Source organism: Bolinopsis microptera, chromosome 3 (assembly GCF_026151205.1).
Source record: "Bolinopsis microptera isolate Bmic1 chromosome 3, MBARI_Bmic_1.0, whole genome shotgun sequence".
Classification (NCBI taxonomy): Eukaryota; Metazoa; Ctenophora; class Tentaculata; order Lobata; family Bolinopsidae; genus Bolinopsis; species Bolinopsis microptera.
Genome location: NC_087074.1, coordinates 18,043,552 through 18,069,827, shown reverse-complemented (window position 1 = coordinate 18,069,827; position 26,276 = coordinate 18,043,552). Strand labels below are relative to the sequence as shown.

General features: G+C 38.0%; 2 protein-coding genes across 3 annotated transcripts in view; one reads left to right on the top strand and one right to left on the bottom strand.

Moving 5' to 3' along the window:
- The window catches only part of LOC134812733 (stromal cell-derived factor 2-like protein 1), a 77,520-nt gene that overhangs the window by 45,035 nt on the left and 6,209 nt on the right, over positions 1 to 26,276 (top strand). The gene's annotated exons all lie outside the window — the stretch shown is intronic.
- The window catches only part of LOC134812728 (serine palmitoyltransferase 2-like), a 46,316-nt gene continuing 20,198 nt past the window's right edge, over positions 159 to 26,276 (bottom strand). The window contains exons 2-13 of the mRNA XM_063820263.1: positions 20,821 to 21,077; positions 20,353 to 20,510; positions 19,140 to 19,285; positions 18,875 to 18,999; positions 18,212 to 18,305; positions 17,398 to 17,493; positions 12,501 to 12,568; positions 10,258 to 10,419; positions 5,924 to 6,078; positions 2,829 to 2,927; positions 1,171 to 1,300; positions 159 to 834 (exon numbers count right to left, since the gene is read on the bottom strand). Of these exons, the coding sequence (XP_063676333.1) occupies positions 691 to 834; positions 1,171 to 1,300; positions 2,829 to 2,927; positions 5,924 to 6,078; positions 10,258 to 10,419; positions 12,501 to 12,568; positions 17,398 to 17,493; positions 18,212 to 18,305; positions 18,875 to 18,999; positions 19,140 to 19,285; positions 20,353 to 20,510; positions 20,821 to 21,075 (1,632 nt within the window). The 5' untranslated portion in view covers positions 21,076 to 21,077 and the 3' untranslated portion in view covers positions 159 to 690. The remainder of the gene's footprint in view (positions 835 to 1,170; positions 1,301 to 2,828; positions 2,928 to 5,923; positions 6,079 to 10,257; positions 10,420 to 12,500; positions 12,569 to 17,397; positions 17,494 to 18,211; positions 18,306 to 18,874; positions 19,000 to 19,139; positions 19,286 to 20,352; positions 20,511 to 20,820; positions 21,078 to 26,276) is intronic.

Sequence of the window (26,276 nt, the reverse complement as noted above, 5' to 3'; positions counted from 1 at the left end):
CCATCTTTTTAAATCAAATTAAAAATTGATAGATTATCATAAAAAGTCTTCTATTTCTACTTTTCGTCGATTAGGTAGCAATGACATTTTTAGCTCCTGAATGACTCTCGTTAATCAGAGGGTTAGAGGATACGTTATACAACTACAATTCCATAAAACTTAAATCTATCAAAACTTTTAAAATTCATTGCGTCGAACTCCATTGACGATTTAAGAAAATATCTGATCTATATCAAAATTCGCTCTTTATTCTGGTTCATTGCTGCTATACTTTTACTTTTAGGCACAAATACACTTAACTGTTACCAAACACAATGGAAAAGGCCAAAACTTCTTCCATCAAGAAACGATGCAAGGAAAATTTCTAGAACTCATATCATCTGTGAAACAATCAATATCAACCAACTGATCAACATTGGCTTGGTTGAATCAATTAATCGATTTATTAGCATCAATTAAGTATTCTAAGCTGTCAATAAACTATAAATCTATTGGCACAGGCTTGAATGATAAAAAATGACATAATTTACAAACAGTTTACAAATCGATAATCAATTACAATACAGTGTTTTTCGATATCACATCAAGACCCGGGCGATTCGATATCGATGAAATTCAAATAATTCCGATCACTGTGGGGTCGTAGGAGGAAGGAATGCTTTTTTCAGTAAAACAGCATGGAATGATTCCTCAACCTTCTTCATCTACAGCCCTGGTAGGAATGGCTGGTCGAGTAAAGAAATGTCTCCAAAAGTCCATAAAGGCTGAGGTAGGTCTTTTAGCTGACATTTTGAGATTTATCATAGGATCCAACTCCTCTAGGATGGCCAGCACCTGGGTGATCATAATTTGTTATCTAGAAGGGCTGTCATTTGTCAAGCAATCTAACTGAGATAACCCCAAGAGACAGGAAAAGAAGGAAAAAGTAAAAAGTATACATTTGCGAGGTGAAAGAGTTGTTCACCCCGCAAAAATGTGCCTTTTTATTATTTAAAGGAAATGTTTAAGTGTGAAACGCACCAACACATTATCTATGAGAGGCCGTACATTAATATATTGCCCGGTTAGTTAAACAGGCTGGTTCGACTAATTACTAATTAAATACTAATTAACTAATGAGCCATTAATTATGAGTCATTATGAGTCATTAAACGTGTCCCAATTATTTACCCTGTCGAGATGTTCCCGAGTATGGGATGCTGACATACAAAACCTCGCTCTGGCACCCAACATGGTGGTGGCAGGAAATGCTACGATAACAGTTGCTAACCCTCGATTTAGACACTCCTTTGCAAACGCACTGAAACGTGAAAATGTTATAATATTATACATAATACAGGATATATGTAACATTATCATGATCATTTCGAATATATTGTGATGAATACCAGATAATACATATTTTATACTTAATACTATTAAGTATTATAATATTAGATAACACGGATGCGTGCTCGCGATCGAACATTTGGTCGCAACTAGAACTTTATAAAACTTCCATAATATTAATTGTGATGTTGTTGCATCATTTGGATATTTCTATCAAGTAAGATTTCCTGATCATCAGTCAACCAATTTTCATTTTGCCTGATTAACATATCACCCGATGTCTGTCCCAATCAGCAAGTTTAATAAGATAATTGAGTTGATAAAATCAGACGATATTTGTAATGGGGTGACATAGAGATATCACCTCATTTTCATAAAAAATCTCTGTGCTTGTCCAACACTTTGAAATTGTCGCGAGTGTAACGGCTGTACGACTACCACTTAATACAATAGAGTCAGCTCATTGCAAACACTTCATCATAATCAGGTGATTTAATGTCTCTTTGATGGCATGTCAAACAATAATTCATTAAATCGCTATATTCACACTGAGTGAACTTTAATTTTCTTGTTAGACTTATCAGTGAAATATAAAGCCAGGTGCTTTGAAGTAGGAATAGCTGGTACCATTTCATTTGTATTAAAAGTTAACGGTTGAAGTCGTTTATAATTATTAAAACGGCCCAGGATCGCGCGATCCAACAAAAGAGCGCGCGGGGCAAAATTATTAAATGTTATGGTAGATGCTTACAATTAATTGTACACTTTTATTGCAATAGAATTTTGCGCGCATTCCTTCTAATGAAACTTCTTTTCTTTCATTCTGGTACAAAATTTGCCACAATAGTATCTGGTTGATTACGGTATTCTTTACATCGAATCGCTTCATTCGCCAAATGATAAATGTCACACTATGGCCAATTCTGGCGGAAAGACAAACCAAAGCCTAAGCAGCGAAAAGCAGGTGAACAATCCCCAGATAAGCAACAATCATTACATTTGGAATATTTGATATGCCGTTTTTGATTTATCTTATATTCAGTTATTCCTAGCCGCAAATTTGACATTTTTCAAAATGATCGAGAGATAAATCACAAATATGATATGTAGTGAATAAAGGACAGAATAAATAAATATGAGTTGTGTACTTTCTGTGATACTCTTATATTCCGAGTGAGTAATTAGTGAGATATTATTATTATATGAAAACTTTGCTAAAATTCGATGGAAAGTCTGGAGTTTTAATACACACGCCAGCATTCGGATGTAGCATTTCCATACTCCGGCTTAATTAATGATGTTTCTTATCCAGGTCATGTATTAGAGGTCACGTATTAATTCAGATTATCTACTGCCTAGTTTGATATTCTGCAGCCTGGTTTCGGAATTAATAACAGATCACGAATGTGTTATGTGGGTTAATTTCGAGGCTTCACAAAGTTATCTTATAAACACAGTTAATCAAAATGTTTCAAATACTGAACTTGTTCGGTACTCACCATATATTAGCGAGGGTAAAGAGAATCATTGGAATGACCGGCGAGTGAGAATCTCCGTAGATAATATATCCTCGCTTTCTTAACTCATCCCGGAAGTACCTGAAATAGTGGTGTGAAGTCGTGTGTTTTGTTCTGCATTCGGATGGGACAATTCAGAAACTATTCTTCTGAAAATGTATTGAAGAAAAACTCTGATAGACCAGGCTAGGGTACTGTAGTTACTAATAATAGGGTTCTTGAACTACAGATTTAATCCGCCAATGACCAACAGTACGTGACAACTTCAGTCCTAATTCAGTAGAGGACACAGTGACCGCCGGTCAGTAGAGGACACAGTGCCGCCGGTCAGTAGAGGACACAGTGCCGCCGGTCAGTAGAGGACACAGTGCCGCCGGTCAGTAGAGGACACAGTGCCGCCGGTCAGTAGAGGACACAGTGACAGCCGGTCAGTAGAGGACACAGTGACCGCCGGTCAGTAGAGGACACAGTGACAGCCGGTCAGTAGAGGACACAGTGACAGTCGGTCAGTAGAGGACACAGTGACAGCCGGTCAGTAGAGGACACAGTGACAGCCGGTCAGTAGATGACACAGTGACTGCCGGTCAGTAGATGACACAGTGACAGCCGGTCAGTAGAGGACACAGTGACAGCCGGTCAGTAGATGACACAGTGACTGCCGGTCAGTAGATGACACAGTGACAGCCGGTCAGTAGAGGACACAGTGACCGCCGGTCAGTAGATGACACAGTGACAGCCGGTCAGTAGAGGACACAGTGACAGCCGGTCAGTAGATGACACAGTGACTGCCGGTCAGTAGATGACACAGTGACAGCCGGTCAGTAGAGGACACAGTGACAGCCGGTCAGTAGATGACACAGTGACTGCCGGTCAGTAGATGACACAGTGACAGCCGGTCAGTAGAGGACACAGTGACAGCCGGTCAGTAGATGACACAGTGACTGCCGGTCAGTAGATGACACAGTGACCGCCGGTCAGTAGAGGACACAGTGACCGCCGGTCAGTAGATGACACAGTGACTGCCGGTCAGTAGAGGACACAGTGCCGCCGGTCAGTAGAGGACACAGTGACTGCCGGTCATACACAAAAAATTACAGTTATTAGTACATGTAGTCTCGTGCTCTTTGGTTGCAGTCAAGTCCTAGCTTGCAACACTAATATCACAGTTATCAACATTTCTATCTACAAAACCGTCCATTATCAAACATGAAATGTGATGAAACAAGTCATGTTATATGGGGGCAGCTGCAGGTGCAGTCGTAGGCAAGGTTCTTATCGCGCTATAAAAACATGTGGTAGAATTTATTAGATTTGCATGCAGATACTTCATTCCAAATGCTCGATAATGTCAATGATAACATTTCGAATCTATACTAAAAAACCTGCAACTAGGTTTCTGAAATCAAATTTTGGAACCTTTTACCTTTCAATCTTTCAACCTTCCAATCTTTCAACCTTTAACCCTCCATGAAGTCGAATTACTTCACGAGCGCATATTTCAACTTATCAGATTCGAAATACCATCGAAAAGTTCTGAATTTCTCTGCCTAACATATTTTAAATATCGCATAAGGCAGAATAATTAAAAGTGCAGCATTTCTATACTGCGTAGTGCGTATTCCTATGTACAATTACTTTTTGAAATAAAATCAACGAACTGTTGCAAACATTCCCACAAATCACGGATCATCACATTTTTGCATGCTCAAAACGACAATCCAGTCAGGCTTTAAAAATGTGGACAAAAAAGTGCAGGCTAACGACTCTATTTATAACCATGACGTCACAATTTGCTTATCTAATGAAACTCAATGCTACTTTCCCACCCCAAATCAGGGCTCAAGAAATAGCATCTACACTGTACAGTTCAGCCTACTCTACACTTACCCGGAAGAAAGAATTTGAGAGCTTACTAAAAAATTAATAATAACCGGAGCTGGTGAAGTCTGAACCGCGTAAATTGTCCATCAACTGAGATGCAGAAAAATATTCTAATATTCTTACCCGTCAACAGCTGGTCACTTTAGCTTTTATAAATACAAATTTGTAAGGTTACCACTAAGTATGCGAGTATTATGAAGGCTGTTATAGTGGGCACTTGATAATGAAATATTCAGGAAAAACAACGACTGGTTATGAAACGATTAATATTTCAAAGGTATGTGACAGGGTTAGTTACCACAATACTCCCTTCCTTACTGTGCATGATTTGAATACCAGTTATCATGGTAGGCATGCAGTCTCTAGAATTCCCTGTTCAACTGTCATTAACAGGAGTGAGGAGTCATGAGGTTTAGCTAGATATTAAAGATTTATAATCTGATTAATAGTTTGCTGTAGAGTGCAGAATGATAAGACTGGTTGGCCAATTAATTAATTAACGAAAGAAGCAGACAAGAGTAAGACTGCCATGACTAATTGTAAGAACTGAAGCTTTAAATTAGTTTTAATGAGATAAAGTTTCCAGTTATTTAGGGTCATTACTTCATCCAGAGCATAAATTGGCTTCACAAATGAAGATCCTGACATTTCTACACATGTTTGCTGATCCAGGGTTGCGATAACTTCATTTATTTAAGGAAACGAACTGTGTGACCACTGACCAGCCAGAATGTTGCTACAGGTGATTTGGAAAATGTAGACTAGTCTGATTCAGAATTGCTTATCACAGACAATGTATCTATTGGTATGTCTTCGTTAACAGTCGCATACTTTCATCACTCTACATATTTCGTTCTATAAGAAAAACATGAACGAAACCTTTTTATCCAACGAAACCTTTTTATCCAACAGTATAACATAACCACACAGTTGAATGATTTACAAAGCACACCATAATAATACATGTACATGACGTGAACAATAACAACAAGAAATGCGGCCGCTTTTCTTTTGTGGATGGCCGCTCAATTTCCCGATCCGTGATGGAGTATTTTATCATACTCCATACCACCTGGGGACCCCAGTCTTTACTGTTTATAAGCATGCAAATATGGCGGAGTGACAGGCCGATCGCCGCCCAGTTGATATAATTCTGAATCTCATAAACATACGAACAAACCAACAAACAAACAAACCTGGTATTCTCAGCCAGTTGCCGTAATCTTCCCTTGCCCTCCTCAGTGCTACTGATCATAGTCAGGGAGGCGATAATCTGTCTGGCGACTGGAGGAGACATTGGCGATGCGTACGTGTGCGCATGGGACTCTCGCTTCAGGTGCGCTATCGTGTCCTGAAACAAGACGGACGTCACAACCTGTTAAATCATACAACTTATAATATATCTCCGTCATTCCTGTCCGAGTGCCCTGGCATAGGTCAAGTAAAATTCAGGGAATGTTAAGTTTTGTAAAATATGCGGCGATGACTGGTAAAAGCACTAGGTGACAGTGTTAAACTTGTGTGTCGGGAGAGTCCGTAGTTCGTACGGTGAACCCGTACAAATACCTCCAGCAAACGTACAAACTCTCTCTCTCTCTCTCTCGTATATGTTATATAATATGTGCCTCCCTCTCTCTCTCCCTCTCTCTCTCTCTCTCCCTCTCTCCTCTCTCTCTCTCTCCCTCTCTCCTAGTTGCTTAATGCTTATTGTACAGTTTGTAAGTGTGCCCGGGAGCACCCTAACTCGCTCTCAGTACGAGTAGACCGAACTGCGGAACTAACGTGCTTGTCTAATTGCAGTTTGAGAGCGAGGGTACCCTCTCCCTTCCCTCTTTTGTGTTTCGTGTATATATTTTAGTATGTCAGTCTCTCTTTACTTCGTCTCGTGTGTTTGTGTTGGCGTACTAGTAGTACTACAGTCTTTATTCGATATTTAATATGAGGTGTCACTGTTATTGGTTGAACGCTACCATTTTGGTACCCGAATAATGGATTAAGGTGATTATATATAAGGTTGACCCGTTGACGTAGAACCCAGGGAGATGCACTAATACTCTATTATTAGTCCTACTAAATTGAGGTAACGTTCTGTCTTTCTGCTGTAACGTACGGCCACACGGGATATGAACACATTTCAAACGTTTAAGTATGATAACGTGTCACTTTACTACATTGCATTGTACGGACTATAATAATAACAGAGAGTATGCCCCGGCTACTTTACACAATATTTACATGGTGTACTCAGGACTGTGTGCCAATAGAACTCTCATTATTGCTCCCTCAACTACAGGCTGCTGTCCTGAATACGTAGCACTAAGTAAAGTTGGTAAATTGCTACACACACCTCACCATTCTCCCTCACTCTCCACTACACATGTCCTGTCAGTGTTGATTTGGTAATTGTAGTTGTAGAGATAGCACGGCCGGGAGACGTCTCTCTTCTCTACCTACGACACGAACCATCTCATCGTTAACTTTGGTTGTTATGTTGTTGACTCATTAGTCAGCTCAAGTAATTATATGCTTGTGATCTTGTTAGTTTGGGTTAGTTTGTCCTTGGCTCGTTTTGGCTTTGATTGCTTCCTGGATATATTTAAATATTTACGTTTCCATATTTAGTGTGCTACTTAATTTGGCTTGTCTGTCTAGAGCCTGTTATAGCGCAGTGCTTAGCAGTTATTTGAGTGGTCACTAGAGACCGATTAGGTAGCGTTTATTCGTAATTAAATATTTTTCTTAATTTATGTTTCTTTCGTCCGGCTGTTTGGGAGATAAAGGTTTCGTTGAAAGTTAAATGCTTTTCTATTTGAATCATGAGCCATCCTCCATTTTCAGCTGATCAAGAACCAAACACAAGAAGGTTTACGGCTTACGCTAATTGCAAAACCCATGTTAGGGTTTCTAGAGCTTTGTTTGCCGCTACGCCAGCACAGAGGTCATCCATATTAATTATGACTTTATTTCTAGAATATGCGTTTGCGAGACTGCTTTTACACCTTTCCAAGCCTTAGGGGGTTCATAATCCTGTGTAAATCCTGTGTAATCCTGTGTAAATCCTGTGTAATCCTTTGTAAGAATCGACTGATCAGGACTGTAATACTAATTATAGGAGGTATAATAGGGTTATTGATATTAACATATTATTTGATCGAGTGATTATAAAATTGCCTCGAAGGAGACTGCAGAGCATTCGTTCGTTGAAGCTGGCTACCAGCTGATGGGTATCGAATTAAGCACACGGTATTATAAGATCATGTTCGTAGCATATAGCTTAAATAAGTTTATTAAGGTCATGTGAAGCAATTGGGTAATTTTATCAATAAGACATGGGTGAAATTGTACTTTCCGTTGGTATTCGATTCTACAGCTGAAAGACAAGAAGTGATATATCTGTGACACAGATACTGATTAAACGATTTCATCAGAGGCAATTACCGTCAAATAGTGGCCTCTTATCATTCCAGCATAGATGTAATACAATGAAGATTGTTTAATACCCAACACTAATGTTTGTTTCCGATCATTTCGTTTAGATAATTTTCTCTTTCGTTGCTCTTGTCCTGATTCGCGTTGTTACTTACATCTAAGTATGTCGTAATAGTTTGAGCTTTGAGGTACACTCACTGGTTTATGTCTTTGGATATCATTGCGCATTATTTTGATATTTCAGACTGAGAGTCGCTTGAATGGCTTAGCTTTGATAAAATTAAATCTCTTTTGAATTATGTTATATAATGCCGAAATATGTTATAAATGTTTGAATTTATTTGTTCTTTTTGCTTCCGTTATCATTTATAGTTTATTTTTAGAATATGTTGATATTCTAAAAATATGAACATGTAAGGCATACAGTGATTAACGTTCAGTTTGAATAATGTTGGTAGCTTCTCATCATAGCTAAGAGGTCTAGACTTTTTTAAAGTATAAAACTCTTAGCCATCACCCGAATAAAACTGAATAGCGAATATCTAATACAGTATTATATACTGCAGTAAAGTTTTAATTCTCGGTGCACTATACAACGCGCCGAGCATGACAAACTGTAATTTTCTAGATTAAATTTCATTACATTCTCAATCTCTCTCCAGCAAGTAAAACATATTTATTCTGCAGTAGTGCTACCTGAGGTTTGATGAACGAGTCTCAGCAAGTTCACCAGCACCGCTACACCTAGCATTACCACCCCGGACCCAACACCACCCAGGACCCTAACTACTTTTCTCTCTCTCACTTTTTAAACCCTTACGCTGGTCACTTCAACGCTGGCGATATCAGAGGACGAAGAAGAGGAACCCCAAGAAGACCGTCAGGTTTTTGGGAGTCTCAAGAAATCTAAAAATGTGAACAAGTTACTGGCTCTATTTGGGGAGCAGGCCCCGGTGAAAAGGGGGCCCAAACCTCGGAGGAGAAAAGTTACTGTAGATGAGGATCAGTTGTACAGGAAGCAACTTGCTGAAAAGAAAGAGGCTTTGTTAAGAAGGGAAAGTGAAGCTAGGGCTGAAGCTGAAGCACAGAATGTGCTGTTAGTAAAAAAGGAGCAGCTCAAGAAGAGGAAAGTTTCGAAGAAAGAAAGTCCGGTAATCAAGAGAGATCACTCGTTGACAAAACTAAGGGCAGTCCCAAAAAGGCAACCCTCTCACGAAAAGCTGGCGATTGGTGTGAGAAGTTCAAAATTTGCGGAAGTTAGTACAAGTGAAGAGAGAATGGAAGTAGTACTACCGGTTACTAAGTTAGTAGTCGAACAACCTCCCCCGGACAAACCCGCCCCTGTTATCATGATAACAGACGAGGACACTTCTCCAGCGGTTATCGAATCAGATCACGTTCAGGAATTATCACACATTCCGATTCAGGTTCCAGAGCTTTCTATCCCAGAGCTATCTCAATCTCTTAGTTCTGATCCTGATCAAGAGTATGTTATCGATGAATGTTCGTCTGATTGTTTCTCTTCTAATTCTGATGACTCCGACCCTCCAGCCTCGAAGTGCAACCAGCTGGACCTCATGCAAGACGAGCTGAACAATCTCAAGCAGCTTGCTGCCAATCTCAGAGACCGACAGTCTCGGACCCGAAAGATGTTAAGCTCCTACAGAAACAGAGACTACAGTTTCAACGGAGTGTATGAGCGTGCGCGCAAGCTGCGCCGTAACAAGGAAGATGACATGTGGGAGGCGACGCAGGGATCTCCAAACCAGAGTCTCGCACTCCAACCCTCCACTCTGGGGGGTACCGAGAAGAGCTTTTTAGATGAGTTAAATGAGGCAGGAGATTGGGGTGAGAGTTGGGATATGATGGATGAGATTACTTTTGGTGAATCTACTGACTTGTAGAAAGTTTAGAGTTGTTTACTGGTGTTACAGTGGCGAGTTTTGTAGATATATTTGTAAATAATATATTTGATATGCTCAGCATGAGGCGATGGACAATATAAAATGACAAAAACTTTTTATAAAAGATATTTTGAATATTTATAAACTACGTATTTGAATTTTGAAATGGTGATATTATTGAAAATGTAAATAAAAACCTTGGTGCCAGCAAGATAGCCACCGCAAGCTCCGAAACTCTTGCTGAAAGTTCCCATCATGATGTCCACATCTGCAGTGTCTACTCCAAAATGCTCGCTCACCCCTCGTCCAGTTTCTCCCATGGCTCCGATGCTGTGTGCCTCGTCGATAAACAAATACGCCTGCAATTTGTATTCATCAACTTAGGGGAATTTAGAGCAATATGTTTTATAGAAACATCATGACAAGAATTGGTAGCTGCAATCTTAGCCGCATGTATTAATATTTTGCGTCACGTACATAAATTTAAAACATAACAACTTTTGGTAAACATTTATCGTTTTAAAAATATTTTTAACGTTGCTAATAACTTGTCATGGCAAACTTTTAGAGGTCGGCGGAAGTTGAAATTAAGATAAAAGATGAAACGATTCGTACTGTGTGGCAATTTTTAAACACATTTATTTGTCCAGTTTTAAACTCAACCAAATAAAGAGTGGTCAATGTTTCCAATTAATTATATATATAAGCAATATATTATGATACACCTAAATACGGTCACAGTGACAGGCGAATTTTTCAGATCTGCATCATTTCTAATTTCACACTTTCACATGTACATACTGGTAATATTTGCTCTAAGGATATATATCCTAAGAGGATATATCCTCCTTAATATATATAAACAAAAGCTCTAAGAAACAGATAGTAAACAAAGTAAACATTTCTGTCCCCTAATCTTTCTCAAACAAAAGTCATGCAATTTGCATACTTCTCCATTTAACTCTATTCTGAGCAATTAACGTTAAATAGTCCAAATCAAATAAATTATTTAACGATAATTTTCGGACACTAAGGTCGTGTAGAATCAGTGAGAAAAGGTTTGACTGCGGTCTTCCACGCCGCCCTTGAAGCTGTAAGGTGTTGACAGCAAAAACAAGCGACGAATAGGCTGGGCCATCTGTAGGCCCACGCAGTACATGTCCGAGCATCCTCCACCGACTACGAGCCACTTTAGCTGACAATGGTTCACTATTGCAGCGTTTATACAAGTTCTTGTTGGAGATGATGTGAGGGTATTTGTAATTCAAAATTGATCGCAGATGACGTCTGTGAGCAATATCTAGTTTTTCCAATACTGATTTAGGGGCAGCCCAGCAAGATGAATTGTACATTAAAACGGATACTACCAGAGCCCATATATATAAAATTATGTTGATATTATTTTCTCTAAGATAACATTATGGTCTGAATATTGAAGTTCAATAAATGGACACTCCTGGAGAGGGATAATAACCTCTCTAGAGGAATTGTCCTGGTAGTTACTAGAATGTCACGTGATAAATATACACTATATATAGTATCACGTGACAAATAGAGGTCACGAAAGTAGTAACTGCACCCCGAGCAATACCATTACGATACAGAGAGGCCATTGTTGACACTGTTTTAAGGCTCCAAAGTGGTCGTCAGCTCATTATGCAGAGGTCGTACCGTAAAAGGTTAAAATAAATTTATAGAATACTGATGGTTCGCCATTTTAATTTATCGCCCAGGATAGACACACAGCTTTTCGTAGAATTCATTGCATGGTTACATGGTCCGACTGTTAATTCTTTGACGAGTATCAGGCTCATTTAGCTCAATTATTATAATTCATGATATTAAGAAAAAAGGTTAATTTTCTCTCTAGTAGAGAATAACAAAAAACCAGAAGAAGTGTAACACTGAACACACGTACTCCAGTATTCTACTGATCATGAAATATGATATTTTGAACCAGCTGGTAACCATGTGGAGTTTGCCGTGTGGAAACTGCGACCGCGCACAATATTTCCAATTGTCATTAGCAGCCAATTTCTAATGATAACCAATCCTTATAATAGCTCTAATCTACACACCACCATTACACGATCAATATGTACCCTTTGTATTATATATACAATCAATCACTGGACTGATTGAAATATGGGCCAACCTTTAAAACAATGTTATTGCTATATAACTGATGTGTTTTAACTAGAAACGGAAAGTTACATTTGGAATTCTTTGTTTTAATTAGACTTGAATCTAAAATTCAGACTACATCTAAATTCAGACTACAAGATATAGTCGAGTGATCTGGCGTATGTTCAGTATTCAAGCTTTCAGGTTCAACGAAGGTACTACAGTAAGATTGAAAAAGTATTGCGATATTCGCTTATGTTATGTAATGAAACAAAAATATCAAAAAGAGTTTTAAATAAATACTAACTATGTTTACCTTATATTTCTTCTTAAGTGCCACTATAGCAGGTAAATTACACATTGTTCCCTCCATTGAGTACAGCCCTGAAACATGACAGTCGTTACATGACAGTCGTTACTAATCCAATCTGCGGCTGTAATTCGTGTTAAGAGTAGCTGTAAAACGAAAATTTCTTTACAAAATCCGCCTGGTTCAAGTTTATCCGACTAGCTAAACTGAAATTCCTTCGCCTTTTTACTTTTTTAGGGCTCGAATATATTTTCACATTTACAATTAAATTCACATTTTATATTTTATATCTATCGCGAAGTTTAAGAATCATTGTAGCAGCGTTTCGAAAACGTTCAGTGCCATTTCGAAAACCGGTAAATGAAGTGAAACAAACATTATCATAATTATGTAAAAACATCGTAATCTGCTTTCTGCAATTTGAGTCCACAAACAATTATTCAATTTGCCATGGGCTGTTGCCTTTCCTTTGACAAAAAACCTAATCAAATTCAGGTAATTTCCGCTCAACATGTATTCTGCACATAGAGACGTTCGGTGGAGTTTGGAAATGTAACGAAATTGTATGCTTATGAATTTGCAGGAGCAAACATGGAGCAAACATGTTATATTTTGCAGATTACGCAGGATTTACAGGAAGGAAGAATTTTAAAACTAATCTATGTATAGTGTAAGTTTCCTAAGAATTACACACAAGTAGTTTTTTCGGAAAGTCGAAAATTCGATCAGACAATTTAAGTGGCCCTCAAAGTTTTCTCGATGGCAGAGCAATTTTGTGTAATCTGATACACGGAAGTCTTTAGAAATCTCAGTCCGACATAAGTTCATAATATGAAGATAAGTTAATGTTATCATAGCATATGGTATAAAATATCCGTGAAACATCAGATATTGAGACCACCATGGGGCGTGTTGTCTATTCTTTTCGGTAATTTCTCGTAATTTTGACAAAGGAAGTCTGAGAAGCATTGAACTCTTCCTTATTACCAACCACTTTTTTGCTATTTCTCGAGTTAATGCGGTTAATCTGAAAATGACGAACGAAATCTTCAAAATTTGAGACATTTTCGCCGTCAAATTTGCTCATCTCAACGATGGAAATTTTAGAAGAGACTGCTCAATGCAATGGAGAAATGAAGAATATCCGGGATAAAAACAATAAATAAATAGCGATCCCAACATTAAACCACGACCAGCAAACCATGCAAATACCTACACACTACCATTTACACTGAGTGTAACATTGGGCTAATTAATCTACAGCCAGTCCAGGGCAGAGGATAAAACTAGTGTACAGTGTACATCCGAGTTAGTGAAACACAACACGTTTTAACTAGGCCAGCTGGGACCTGTGGCCTAGGCCACGAACCCAACACAAATGTATTGATTGGAATTATACACGAGCTGACTCCAATCTTATAATTATATATAATTATAAGAGATATATCTCTTAATTGCACTGATCATCAGACATGTTTATAACCATGATCTGAGAACTGGTAGTGGTATTACCACATGTATTAGTGGTCATATCCAGTATCCACTAGATTGTATTGGTCTTGTAATTTGTTTACTGTATAATATCACACGGTTATTGTTAGTAATACATATCAAAGCCTGCTGTAACTGGTTAAGGCCAGAGGGGGGGGTAAAAGTCGATTTTCCAGTTTTCACATATTTGATTAGAGCTGCTGGAGACAAACAAGAGGAAAAAAACCGGACCGAAATCTGACCTTGCGTTTTTAAGATATCGCGCGCCAAATATTGAGGTTTACATGTAATTACATGTAAAACTTAAACTTAAACTGTAAAAAGTTAAAACGCCCTAAGTTGAGAAAACTGGCCACACCCAGGAGCTAAAACTTGGCACATGTGTTCCTTAGACTGTTTTACACAATTCTATTGTACAAAATTTTGATATTTACTTCTGTTCTTGAGATATGAGGTTAACTTTACCCCAAATTCGACAGTTTTTCGACAGTTAACCTCATAACTCAATAACAGAGGCAAATATCAAAATTTTGTACAATAGAATTGTGGGTGACAACCCAAGGAACACCTGTGCCAAGTTTCAGCTTCTGGGTGTGGCCAGTATTCTCAACTAAGGGACGTTTGTATGAAAAAAACTGTTTTGAGTAAAAAGAGTTTTGGTGTTTTTATTTCACTGCCATAATCTCAAATTGTGCATTATTTTTCGTATTTAGTAGCGTCCGCATACAATTTTAGCTTTAAGGTGAGAAGATGTTTATTGAGATACTTTATGTTGAGAAAATCAATATCATAAACCAAAATTTGTCTAAAAATGAGGTTAACTATCACGATATTTGGTAGTAGTAGTAAAAATATGATTGTTAACCTCGCTATAGACCATATAACAATGGAATTGGTTTATCAATGTATTTTTATACATGTAATGAAACATTTGCCCAGTGTAACAATTAAGTTTTTGAGGTTAACATGTGATTGACTGGGTCGATATTCAACAAATGAGAGGTTAACCTCATTTTTTAGCTATTTATGGGTGAACTCTTCTACTTATATATGGTCAGTCCTAATCACCTTTGTCTCATGATCATGTTTGAGGTATTGGAATACAAATAGATACCTCACTGCGATATTGTGGTACATAACAAAGGTAAGAATCTTGTGTAAATAATTCTTAAACTACCAAATGATATGGTTAACCTCATTTTCAACACTTTCTCGAGATAAAATGAAGTAAATCAGCACTACATCTATTAAGAAATTTGTATGTCGTAATCTTACGATAAAAATAACAACTCTGTCATCTAATCTATTTTCGCTATACCTAAATTAAGAGGTTAACCTCATTTAATCACGTTTGGATATTACTTTTTCTGACAATTATGAACCTAAAATTTAGAGTTTACATTTTCTGACCGAAAAAACAAAAAATTATGGAGTGTAATAAAATATTAACCTCAATTTTATTAACCTCAATGTTGTATAATCAATTTTGTGAAAATCGGTTAACCTCAATTATAAAAAAAAGTTAAGCAGCTACAAATTTGTGAATAGCAGCAATGTTTTTGTCATCGAAAATTAAATTGATTTAGAAAATAATATTTTGGTCGATTTTTTTGACCCCTTACCCCCCCCTCTGGCCTTAATACTCTCATCATGAAATAATGTGAATTATAAGATAAATATTACTGTCCACACTCCACTGTTTCATTTGTTTGGAAAATTACTGGAGGATATATTATTTGTGTTCTTGAATAAAATTGTGATGTTTGAGAAATAATGTGATTGTTAATTAACTTTAAGTTAGTGCCTAGATAAAATTTAATGTCTATAGTTTCACAAATTCTGATAATCGGATTGGGATAGGATGTGATTCTTGAATTATTTGGGTATTTTATATTTTATAGAACATGAACATACATACCATCTGGATGTGGATTGTGGATACACTGAATTTATACACATATAATAATGACTTATAATGTGTACAAGGGTGATTCAATATGTCATATAAAATACTTAATTCAATGAGGCGAAATGACATGGCGGCTTGTAGATATAATAAACATGATAAAATGATCCCAGAAAATGACATCGACAATCGCGTGGGACATTTCATCCGTTGAACTCTGCAGTCAGTCTGTTGACCAGGTTATCCAAATAAAGATTGAATTCCCTAATTTTAGCAACAGTTACTACATCACAGAAATGTATCATATTTCTTCTTTTTTGGATATGTGTGACAAATTAAGAAATTAGGTTCGAAATAACGAGTGTCAGTTTAATTTTCAGCGCTACGAAATTATTAATCATTATTTCACTGAATCACACAGTGTAGAAATCAGGTTATAATTAGATAAAACAGCTCGGTGTAGTTGAGTATTATGTGTCTAGTACTATTAGTGAGTCAGCACACATAATCACATTGAGTAGATGTTCACTGAACATCACACAAGTTTAATGGACAGTGGTGCCTGTTACAGTGAACATTTAGTCAACCACAAGACTTGTTGAATATTATAATGATAGTGATCTGTCAAACATTATCTTCAGGTGAGATTGCTGACCTTTGATAGTTAGATCATGATTCTTGAATCCTAAGATTCTCGTCAAGTTGAACAAAATTAAAGCTAAATTTGACAAAGACGCTCATATCGGATTATCGGAATATAATGATGTGATATTTCTAGTTAAGTACGTCTTGCAACTTGACACGGTATTATTTTCACAGCACTCAACGGCTGTGCCATTTCCACTTCGCACGCATACACAGGCGTAGAAGCACTGTAACTACCGTACTACGCAATTATACATGAGGTGACCAAATGTAACATTCACGACATTTTAGCATTTTGACCTGAAAGATATTTTCGCTTTTGATTTTTAAGGTATCTCAAAGAATCAGAGGAACATCTCAAAAGTTTTCAAAAGTTGAATTAGTCGATGATTTTTTGCCTTTTTGCCACCATAGGCCAACTATTCGTTGGCCAACATTCACGTGCCCAATAACCATCATGTGGTAAACCCAGAAAGTTTCAAACGATATATCGTTTGAAACTTTCTGGGTTTATATATACTTTAATAAAGTTTGTATATAATACTTTAACCTTTATATATACTTTAACCTTGGTTTTATACAAAATCAAACATCTCACTTGTGAAATATTATCTCACCCACTTGCTCCGCTTCTGTAACAAATAGTACACCCGCACATCCCCTAACATAACAACATCCCCTAACAATAACCTTACACTTTACAGGCACGTCATTGTTGATACACCGCACGAGGGCCGGGTATAATTGCCTAATGAACATGTTACCCCGGTGCCATCAAGCTACCATAATAACACAGCTTGTAAAAGTTAGAAAAACCTTCGACACAGATGAGTATTAGTTACACAGATCTGAGTTAGTTACCTTCAACACAGATGAGTATTTTCCTCCAGGGGCGCCTTGTTCTTGTCTGCCCCATGACTATGTGACGCTTCAGTACCCGCTCCAAATCCTCCATATCTGGGGGCAGATTCAGATTAGAATTATGATTAGGATCAAATTTACACAGCAATGTAATAAGATAATTAGATCACCTTAAAGAGGCTTCTATAGTTGCGGCCTGTGTATTTAGATTATGGACAATATTATGTGTTTACAGGGTATTTTACAGGGTATAATAGAGGATAATATAATAATATTATTATACATGCGCTGCAGTGTGTGTACTGCGCATGCAGGTCTAGTAATCCTATCGGTGACTTCACCTTCAGAATCTAATGAGAAATTCAAATTGAATTTATCCCTTCCATGTCAAGTAAGTTTAAGTGAGATTATGTTTCATCAGCACGCTGATAAAAAATATCAATAAGTTTTATACTAGATGCTTAGATGGTAAAGCAGTAAAAGTCAGAGATAGCTGAAATTTAAGTTTTCTCAAATTCCTGTTTCTCTGTTTCTCTATTTCTCTTTTTCTGCTGTGCTGCACTATTTCAAAGGCATTTAAATCTCTCAATAGAACTGCAACATGTATATCATGTATATATATATTTAATATCCTCCATTATGATTATGCCTTAAAAATAGCGAAGCACACCCGGGTCTATACTTTTGCTAAAATCTGGCGTGTTCTCGAGTACCTACTCTGTCCCCAAATACCTACTCACGAGTTGACAACAATAATATAAATACTGTAAAATGAACTGTAAAGTATTATTCTTTGAAATTAAACAGAACTAACCGTTATGTTTAAATACAGCTATTTTAGCTCCAGATAGTCGTGCACCCAGGATTACACAGGAATGGTTGAGAGAGTCGCTTATCAATAGGCAGCCCTGAACAAATATGAAATTTTAACTACGAATTAGTGTAGTTTTTATCGTGTGTTTGTTAATTTGAAAATGAATAATTTATATTTATTAGATACGAAATTTGCTGAAGCTGAGGTATTGCCTATCAACTAGTTAAGTTAATGAAGTTGCTAGAATGCTACATCTGCAACTACATGTGTAACGCTTTCGTTATTAACAAATGCCCATTTGAGAGGGTTTTAGTGGCTCCATTTCTGTTAGCGGCTCCATAATAACGTATTGAAGTCTGTCGCCCCACGGCCGAGCTTAATTTGTTTATTATCTGATGTGGTTTTCTTTGTCTAATCCCCCTAAACCCCCCCCCCCGGCCCCCAGGCCCCAATCCCCATCCCCATCCTCCTAAATTCAAAATACTCAATTTCTGAATAATCAACATGATATAATGATTTTTTTCATGTTTTGCTTCGAACTATGCATATTGAATACACAGCATAGCTTTCAATTCGATCTTGTTCAAAAAAGCACGAGAGATGGTTCGCTTACACAATGTTTAACATATGTCTTATAACTCATAATCGTCTGTACAAACTAACTTCATCGACAATGGCGGGAATGTTCAGAGAGTTTGTTGCAAATCCCATCCCAAAACACAAAGCAGATTCTTTTCCTAGAAACTGAGCTACTAAAATTTCTAGTTGTCGGTGAATTTCTAGGGTACCTGCAGAGTCGAAGATAGTTAGAAATAGATAATATATATGGTGTAAACGTTATAATGTTACATTTTTGTACTCACTTTTCAATTGAGATTATCTTAGACGAAAACTTTGCATAAATTGATGATCCATATATTTTCGCTACCTAATTCCTGTCGTGGAGAAGAGACTCCACATCCATTTCTTCTGATCTCTTGGATAGTCTGTTTGGAGCAATAGCCATCATTCTCTGCGAATCCCAAGTAATTGTAACTACCAACGTTCAGGTACCTTCGTTTCTTCTCACTCAGCCTAAGAAACGGTGGATTTATTGAGCTTGTTTGCCGCCATAGTGCCACAAGAGTGCCACGAGAGTGCCGCCATGGTGACATCGGGATCCGGGTGTATGACCGCTTGTTTAGCTACAGCCTAATATAAAATATGCAGATAAGTTAAGAATAATGATTATAATTTACAAAATCTCCACCTTTATGTTTTGTACCATAAAATTGATATGTAAACAAAACTCGAAGCGTGCATCAAATCACGCATCACGATCTGCAATCACGTATAGCTTGATCACAAGTCACGACCTTTAGTTTCTATGTCACAGCTCAAATTTAGATTAGTAGTAAAGTTCAAGATTTTCAGTGATATTTGATCTCCCTAGTTATTGTATTTCGACCGTAACGAACAGGATTACATAAATATGGAAAAGACAGGTATGTCCGGATAATATATGTACCATTGCGTTTGCAGAGTAATAACAAAGTGTAACATTTTTATTTGCTGGATTTTCATGAGTTGACACAAGTAGTAAATACCAACACGTGAGTTCACTTATATTATAACTAGTGTAACCCGTGCCTACGGCCGGGACTTTACTATCGCAGTTGAATTGCAAACAGTGCAAAAGTTAAAATTGTGCAAAAGTATAAACTCGCTCAGTTGAAACCGACCGCATTAGAGTCAATTTAATTTTGAGCGCCCATCACGTAATACACACGTCGTATCCAATAGTAATACTTAATACATAATAGGCTCCACTGCTAAATTACCTAATTATGTACAAAGCAGTAATTAGGGGAGCTGTAAATGGGGAGAGAGAGTAAGTGTGAGAGAGGGACAAAAAGTGAGTCACTTTAATATCACATTTGCAGTACAAAACCATCAATTAAACCACTTACCACAGGCCGATTTAAAAAACCTTTATCATTTGGCTTGGTCAGAGTTTTGTCGGCACTATACCGAAGAACCACCCCCGTAACTCTTACCGTTTTCTTGATTAAGCCGATTGGTGATTACCCACAGACAGACAGACAGACAGACACACATCTTGAGATAATTAGTATTGATACTAAGCACGGCATTGAACTAACTTGAACGAAGAAAGAGAAGCGTCAGCCCAGTCCCGGTCAATGATATCAATCTCAGCTCCCGGTACACCAGCCAATGGTGCTGCTGTGAGTCTGCTGCCTCTGTGGTACACATTTCTATGGTAGAAACTTTCAAACTCGTGATATAACGGAGGATACCCCTGAAAGGATAGAATGTCAGTAGTTTCAGAAATGTCATGAAATTTAACTGAGTGCTTCCTTCAACATACAGTAATATACAGTTTTGAAGTTCCGACTTTACATTTGACCCGTCATTCGATTGATGGCCAGAAATCCAAATGATGCTAAGGCATGCAAATTTATTAACTTAATATTATGTGTTCTGTCTAAGAAATAAGATATTTGGTTTGTATTATAAAATACTTACTGAACCACTACAACATATAATATTACGTCTGATCATTCTACCCAAAACAATCAAATCAGAGTAATAACTAACTAAAGTCTTACCTCATTGCCCCACTCTTTAGCCCCAACAGTGCATTCATAGCCGAACAGTCGCATGAGATCCCTGATATAACCAAACACAACAAGTAACCCCAGATTGAGGTATGCAATCAGTGCTATGGACAAAGGAGCATACTCAAATTCCTCTGTTTCAGGTGCATGGCCTGGTTTTCGTTCATGTTGAGGCTTGAGATTGTCAACGAGAACTGGCTCCACAATCATTCTCTCCGCAGGAGTCGTGACTCCAGCTGGGGGCATACCTTTGATAAGAGGGAGAGTTAAAATCATGATATTCTATAATATAAAGGAAGGATAGGTCAGTAATTTTAGCTGTACAATCAGTATGAGAAAAGATCGATATCCTCGACTCAATTTTCCAATGTCCAAAGACAGAGAATAGAAGCATACTTAATTAAACAATAAAATAAAATATTTATAATGAAACCTTTATTTAATGAAACCCTCAGGTACTTTCAGGTTGCATTTTTCAACAGCACAAGAATAGTATATTACATTGCATTACACAATTCTTTTATTGAACCCATCAAATAATCTAATGCAATGTATTGCACCGTGTTTCCTAATAATTCAAGATATAAAATTCTATGATCAACAGTTGAGATGTGACTGCACCTTAAAGGTTGTGGCACGGAGACAAGGTTTTTTTAACAAAGGCATCTACTTATAAGCTTTGGTCAGAAAGATTTGAGCAACTTAGGGTTTTCTGAACCACCCTAATAATAATAATTTAAACTTAAAGATTATAGTGACACAACAACTTAAAATGCACAGGTGTGCCACGAAAACAAGTCAGGATACAAGAAAACCTGAAAAGCAATCCACATTTAGGTTACAAACCATAGAAAATTGTAAAGACTTGATACAATAAACTACAAGGTAAATGGTATGCACTTAATACACAGTGTCCCAAAAACGGCCCCTATGAGACTGGCCTCAAATTAGATTTGGCAACTTGAAACTTTTCAAATCAAATGGCATAATGCTACAGTGTCTGCGTTCAAAATTTCATGGCAAAAACCCACCACACACCTTTTTATTTGGCCCCATTCCTTTTTTTCCATAAAGGGTACTGGTTGGACGTATTATATATCAAAGAGCTTAGAAACGTCCATTAACTTGATAAAATTGAGAACCAAAGCACTATTAATACAAGCACAGGCAGCTGACTTAAAAGGTACTTGGACTCCAAACAATTTTGAATTGCAGTAATCAAATCTAATTACAGCGGCACACACTTACTATTACTATCATGATTGTACTATAGACAGAAAATCTTTAAAATCGATTTTGGGCGCTTTTAACCATTTGTTGTAATGTTTTTATATACTAAATATCTAAATTTATAAAAATTTTTATCGGAACGAATTAATTGATATTTAATAATTTATTCGGTAGTTTATCTGATATTGATATTGATATTGATATTGATTATATTGATATTGTTATTATTGAACGAAGATAACTCTAGACATAGTTAATATTACCCTTTTTTAACAAAGGAACTTGGAGTATTATATAAACGACCAAGTTTGCATAAATTTCTATCCAACCAAGAACTCAGGAGGCAAAGGTGGGAACGTAAACTTTATGGTCTGCACTCTCCGATCAGTGGCGTAACTTTGCCTGTTGGCGCCCCCTGCTCAGTGACGAAAAGCGCCCCCCTAAAATTTTTTGTGTCCCTAAAAAAAAAAAAAAAAAGGTCGGGTACTTTTTTCTCGTATCGCCCCCATACAGCTTTTTGCGCCCCCCCCCCCCCCCCCTGAAGCAAAAAAGGGTCGACCGAACGCTAAATTGGACAGGGAAATACACAAACAAGGCGTTTTTTCAGTGAAAGGGCCTAAAATTCAGGAAAATTGCGCCCCCCTTGTACGGCGCCCCCCCCCCCCCCCCGCACAGCGGGGTCTGCGGAGCCCTAAGTTACGCCACTGTCTCCGATCCTGTATCGACCTGGATTCTTCTCGACGTATTTTTGTAAAAAGGATAGTGCCGCATCGGTAACCGATCTCAGATGCCACTATGAAGGCTGTATGGCCATGTGCTGACGGTTATTTGCTTTTTCCGCGCATCTCGCTAAATCACAAAATACACGCTCGAATTTGATTTCAAAATATTCACAAAACTCCTAAATACCTACTTAACGATATTACGTATAAGCAAGAGAAGCATTATGTTGTTGGATGCGCGGCGCGTTGCTATCCAGATCCCTTGCTATCCAGAGCTCTTCATGCGCTTTCGTAGCAGTTGATTCACGATGTCAATCCTTCGCATCTCGCCGATCTGCATCTAGTCTGTGGTTGCGAGAAGCATTATTGGATGCGCGCGTGACCCAGTAGTGCATCGCGCTACAATCGTAGCAGTTGTCAAACAAGCGCAGCCGAGGTGGCGCGAAAGCACATGGTTAGGTGAACGCAATTTAGGAGCTGCACGTGACATTGTAGCGCGATGCGTTACTGTGCCGCGCTGCGCACTCAGTGATGCTTTTACTTTGCTCTAACCATAGCCCTCTCGCTTGCAGTAGCGTGAAACAAGCGCGTCACGCAGTACGCAGATACACATGGCTATGTGAAGCTTCTACTAGATCGGCGAGATGCGCTACTGTGCCGCGCCGAGCTGCGATGAATTGACATCGTCACGTTAATTAACACGTAACACAGTTTAGTCTAGGACAGGAATTTGATTTGTAAAATTAAAGTCATGTCAATTTTGATTCGGTCCAAAATAAAACTTTTTGACATCTGAATTGTCACCTTCTTTTGTAATATTTAAAACGGCACAGTAGTGCATCTCGCCGATCTAGCGTGAGAAGCCTCATTGAGTGCGCGGCGCGGCACAGTAACGGCATCGCGCTACAAGCTTGCGATGTAATCCAAAAACTAGATACTTAATATATGAATGTACTAGTTACAACTTTAAAAACCAAAAGTACTTACTTGACTTCTTTTTAAACAAACAACAAAGTTATCACACACAGTAAAAATGTATGGATAGGACGTATTTAGGACGTAGGATACAAGGATACAAGGATACAAGGATACAAAAGTGATAATTATTTTATTGAGTTCACAAAAGTTATAATTCTGAAATAATTTAAGTTACACACTTCTAATCATTTACAAATGTGTAGGGATAAAATAGAAATGTTATAATATAATGCTATTTTCTTTAAGTAAATCAAATTTGTATGGTTCATGAGTTTATTTTGAGTTCCTAGAGCATTATGCACTTGCCAGTATTTGAGTGGAAATCTGGGCTCTTATAATAGGCTGTATATTGTTCGTTCACAGAGAGAATTGAATGGATTGCTCTTGCTGTGGCAGTAAATTTGGTAGGATCTAGATTTTTGTTGGAGAGCAGACCGGCTAGGTCAGTGATGTTTTGGGGATAAAAGTTGAATTTTTCCCTAACTGAGGAGTAAAGCAAACAGTCAATTAATACATGGCTTTCGTCCTCGATAGGTTTGAGCCCTTTACTGAAAAAGCAGTAAGTGCACCAACGTTCTTCTCTTGGTACAAGAGGGGTTTCGTATCTGCCCCTTTCAACGTAGAGGTTGTGGCAGCTGATACGAAACCTTGTCAAGCTTTTTCGAAAATCAGGTACTTTGATTATTCGTAGGTATGCCTCTGGTTCAAAATCATGTTTAATTAAGTTATAGAATTCTAGTTTTGGTGAGGAGGCCTTGGCAGATTTCCAGGTATTTACGAATTCTTCCCTCATATTATGACTGATTTGGGTGGAGAGCTTAGATTTTGATGAAGATGAGTGGGGGAAGTTGTATTTGGTGAGAAGCTTTGAGATGTTGGTATACCAAGGAAGGCCCAGCATGATCTGCTCGTGAAATGCAGCACAAAGTAGTTCATTTTCGGTGCTTTCAAGGCGACTATAGTAATCTATTGCAAGTTTGCAGGCTTCAAAAAATAGGGGGTGGCGCCCACTTTCGCCCCAGCAACCTATATTTGATGCTTTTGAATGGACGGACAAAGACCACTTGATAAATTTTAGGTGGAATTTCTCATAGTGGTCCTGTGCAATGTACTTCAGGGTATGCTGGGGGCTGGCTTTGTCATCTATTTTTGAAAGGTATCTCATTGTTTTAGAGTGGGGGCATAAGACTTGACAGCCATAAAGCAGGATTGGTTTGATTAAGGAATCAAATAGAATATTAAGGGCACGGTGAGAGAGGGCATCTTTAACTATATTGCCTTTAAGGCCATATAGAGCACGGAGAGCTTTGGCCCTCAGCTCAGTATTTGCCGCCGTAAAGGATCCATTTCTGTGGAATATTATGCCAAGATAGCAGTACTTTTCGGTGTGCTGGATGGGCTGACCTCCCAATGTAAATGTTTCATGGGACTGCTTCTTTTTGGGAGGGCTGAATATGACAATCTTAGTTTTCTTTATATTTACTTCAAGGCCCATGGAGTTACAGAAGTCAGATAGAATGTTGATATTGACTCGCAAGGCCTTGGGACTTAGAGCAAGAAGGACAAGATCGTCAGCCCAGAGCAGATGTGATATTAGAACGTCAGCAAGAACTGGATAATCACCAACAGATTTCAGAAGAGATGACAAGTTATTAATATAGATTTTAAAAAGGTCTGGTGATAGGGGGTGTCCTTGCTCCGTTCCTTTGCCAATATCAATTTTACGTAATTGACGTATATCACTCATTATTATGTATCACTTTCTAGTCTAACATCTTGTCCTCACTTCAAATATTACCACTTCTGATATAATAATGTTGTTTTCTTGATCGAATCTCCAAGACCAACCGTTGTAGCGCGATGCAATACTTGGCCGCGCGCGCATCCAATAATGCTTCTCGCAAGTTGCGAGATGCAAAGGATTGACATCGTGAATCAAGACCAACCGCTGATGGATAGCTTGATAGCTTCAGGTGATCCATCTTGAGATATGAAAACAGTTTTATGATCTTCGCACAGTCTCAGTTTTTTGGCATTTACTCATATTAATATCTGATGAACGGTACTAGAATTACCTAGCGAAATTTTGACTGGTCTCGTCTTGTCGGCTGATTTCCTCCCAATCCGGATAGCTCCAAAACGTGGTTTTTCTTCAATCTACTGAAAAATCACGTTAAAACAATCTCACTGTTTCTCTTCATCAGTCTCCTTCAAACCAAAGGTGAGCACATTCCTACTGCGATCCTCTTCTGATACAGCATTCTGTACAACCTTTTTCAAACTCTCTTCTGTAAGCACAGGTGCAGTTTTAGACACAGTTTGACTGTATGTCTTCATCTCAGCTTGGACAGTGTCTTGAACGGCGGTCTTGACGGTGGAGTGCACGGATTCCAACTGCTTCCATTTGATTTCCAGAAGTTGAGACTGCAGCTTGATAACATTACCTTGCGATCAGTAAGATGGCTCTTCAACTCCTCCATATCTTTCTTGATATCCAGAAATGTACTTACATGAGCA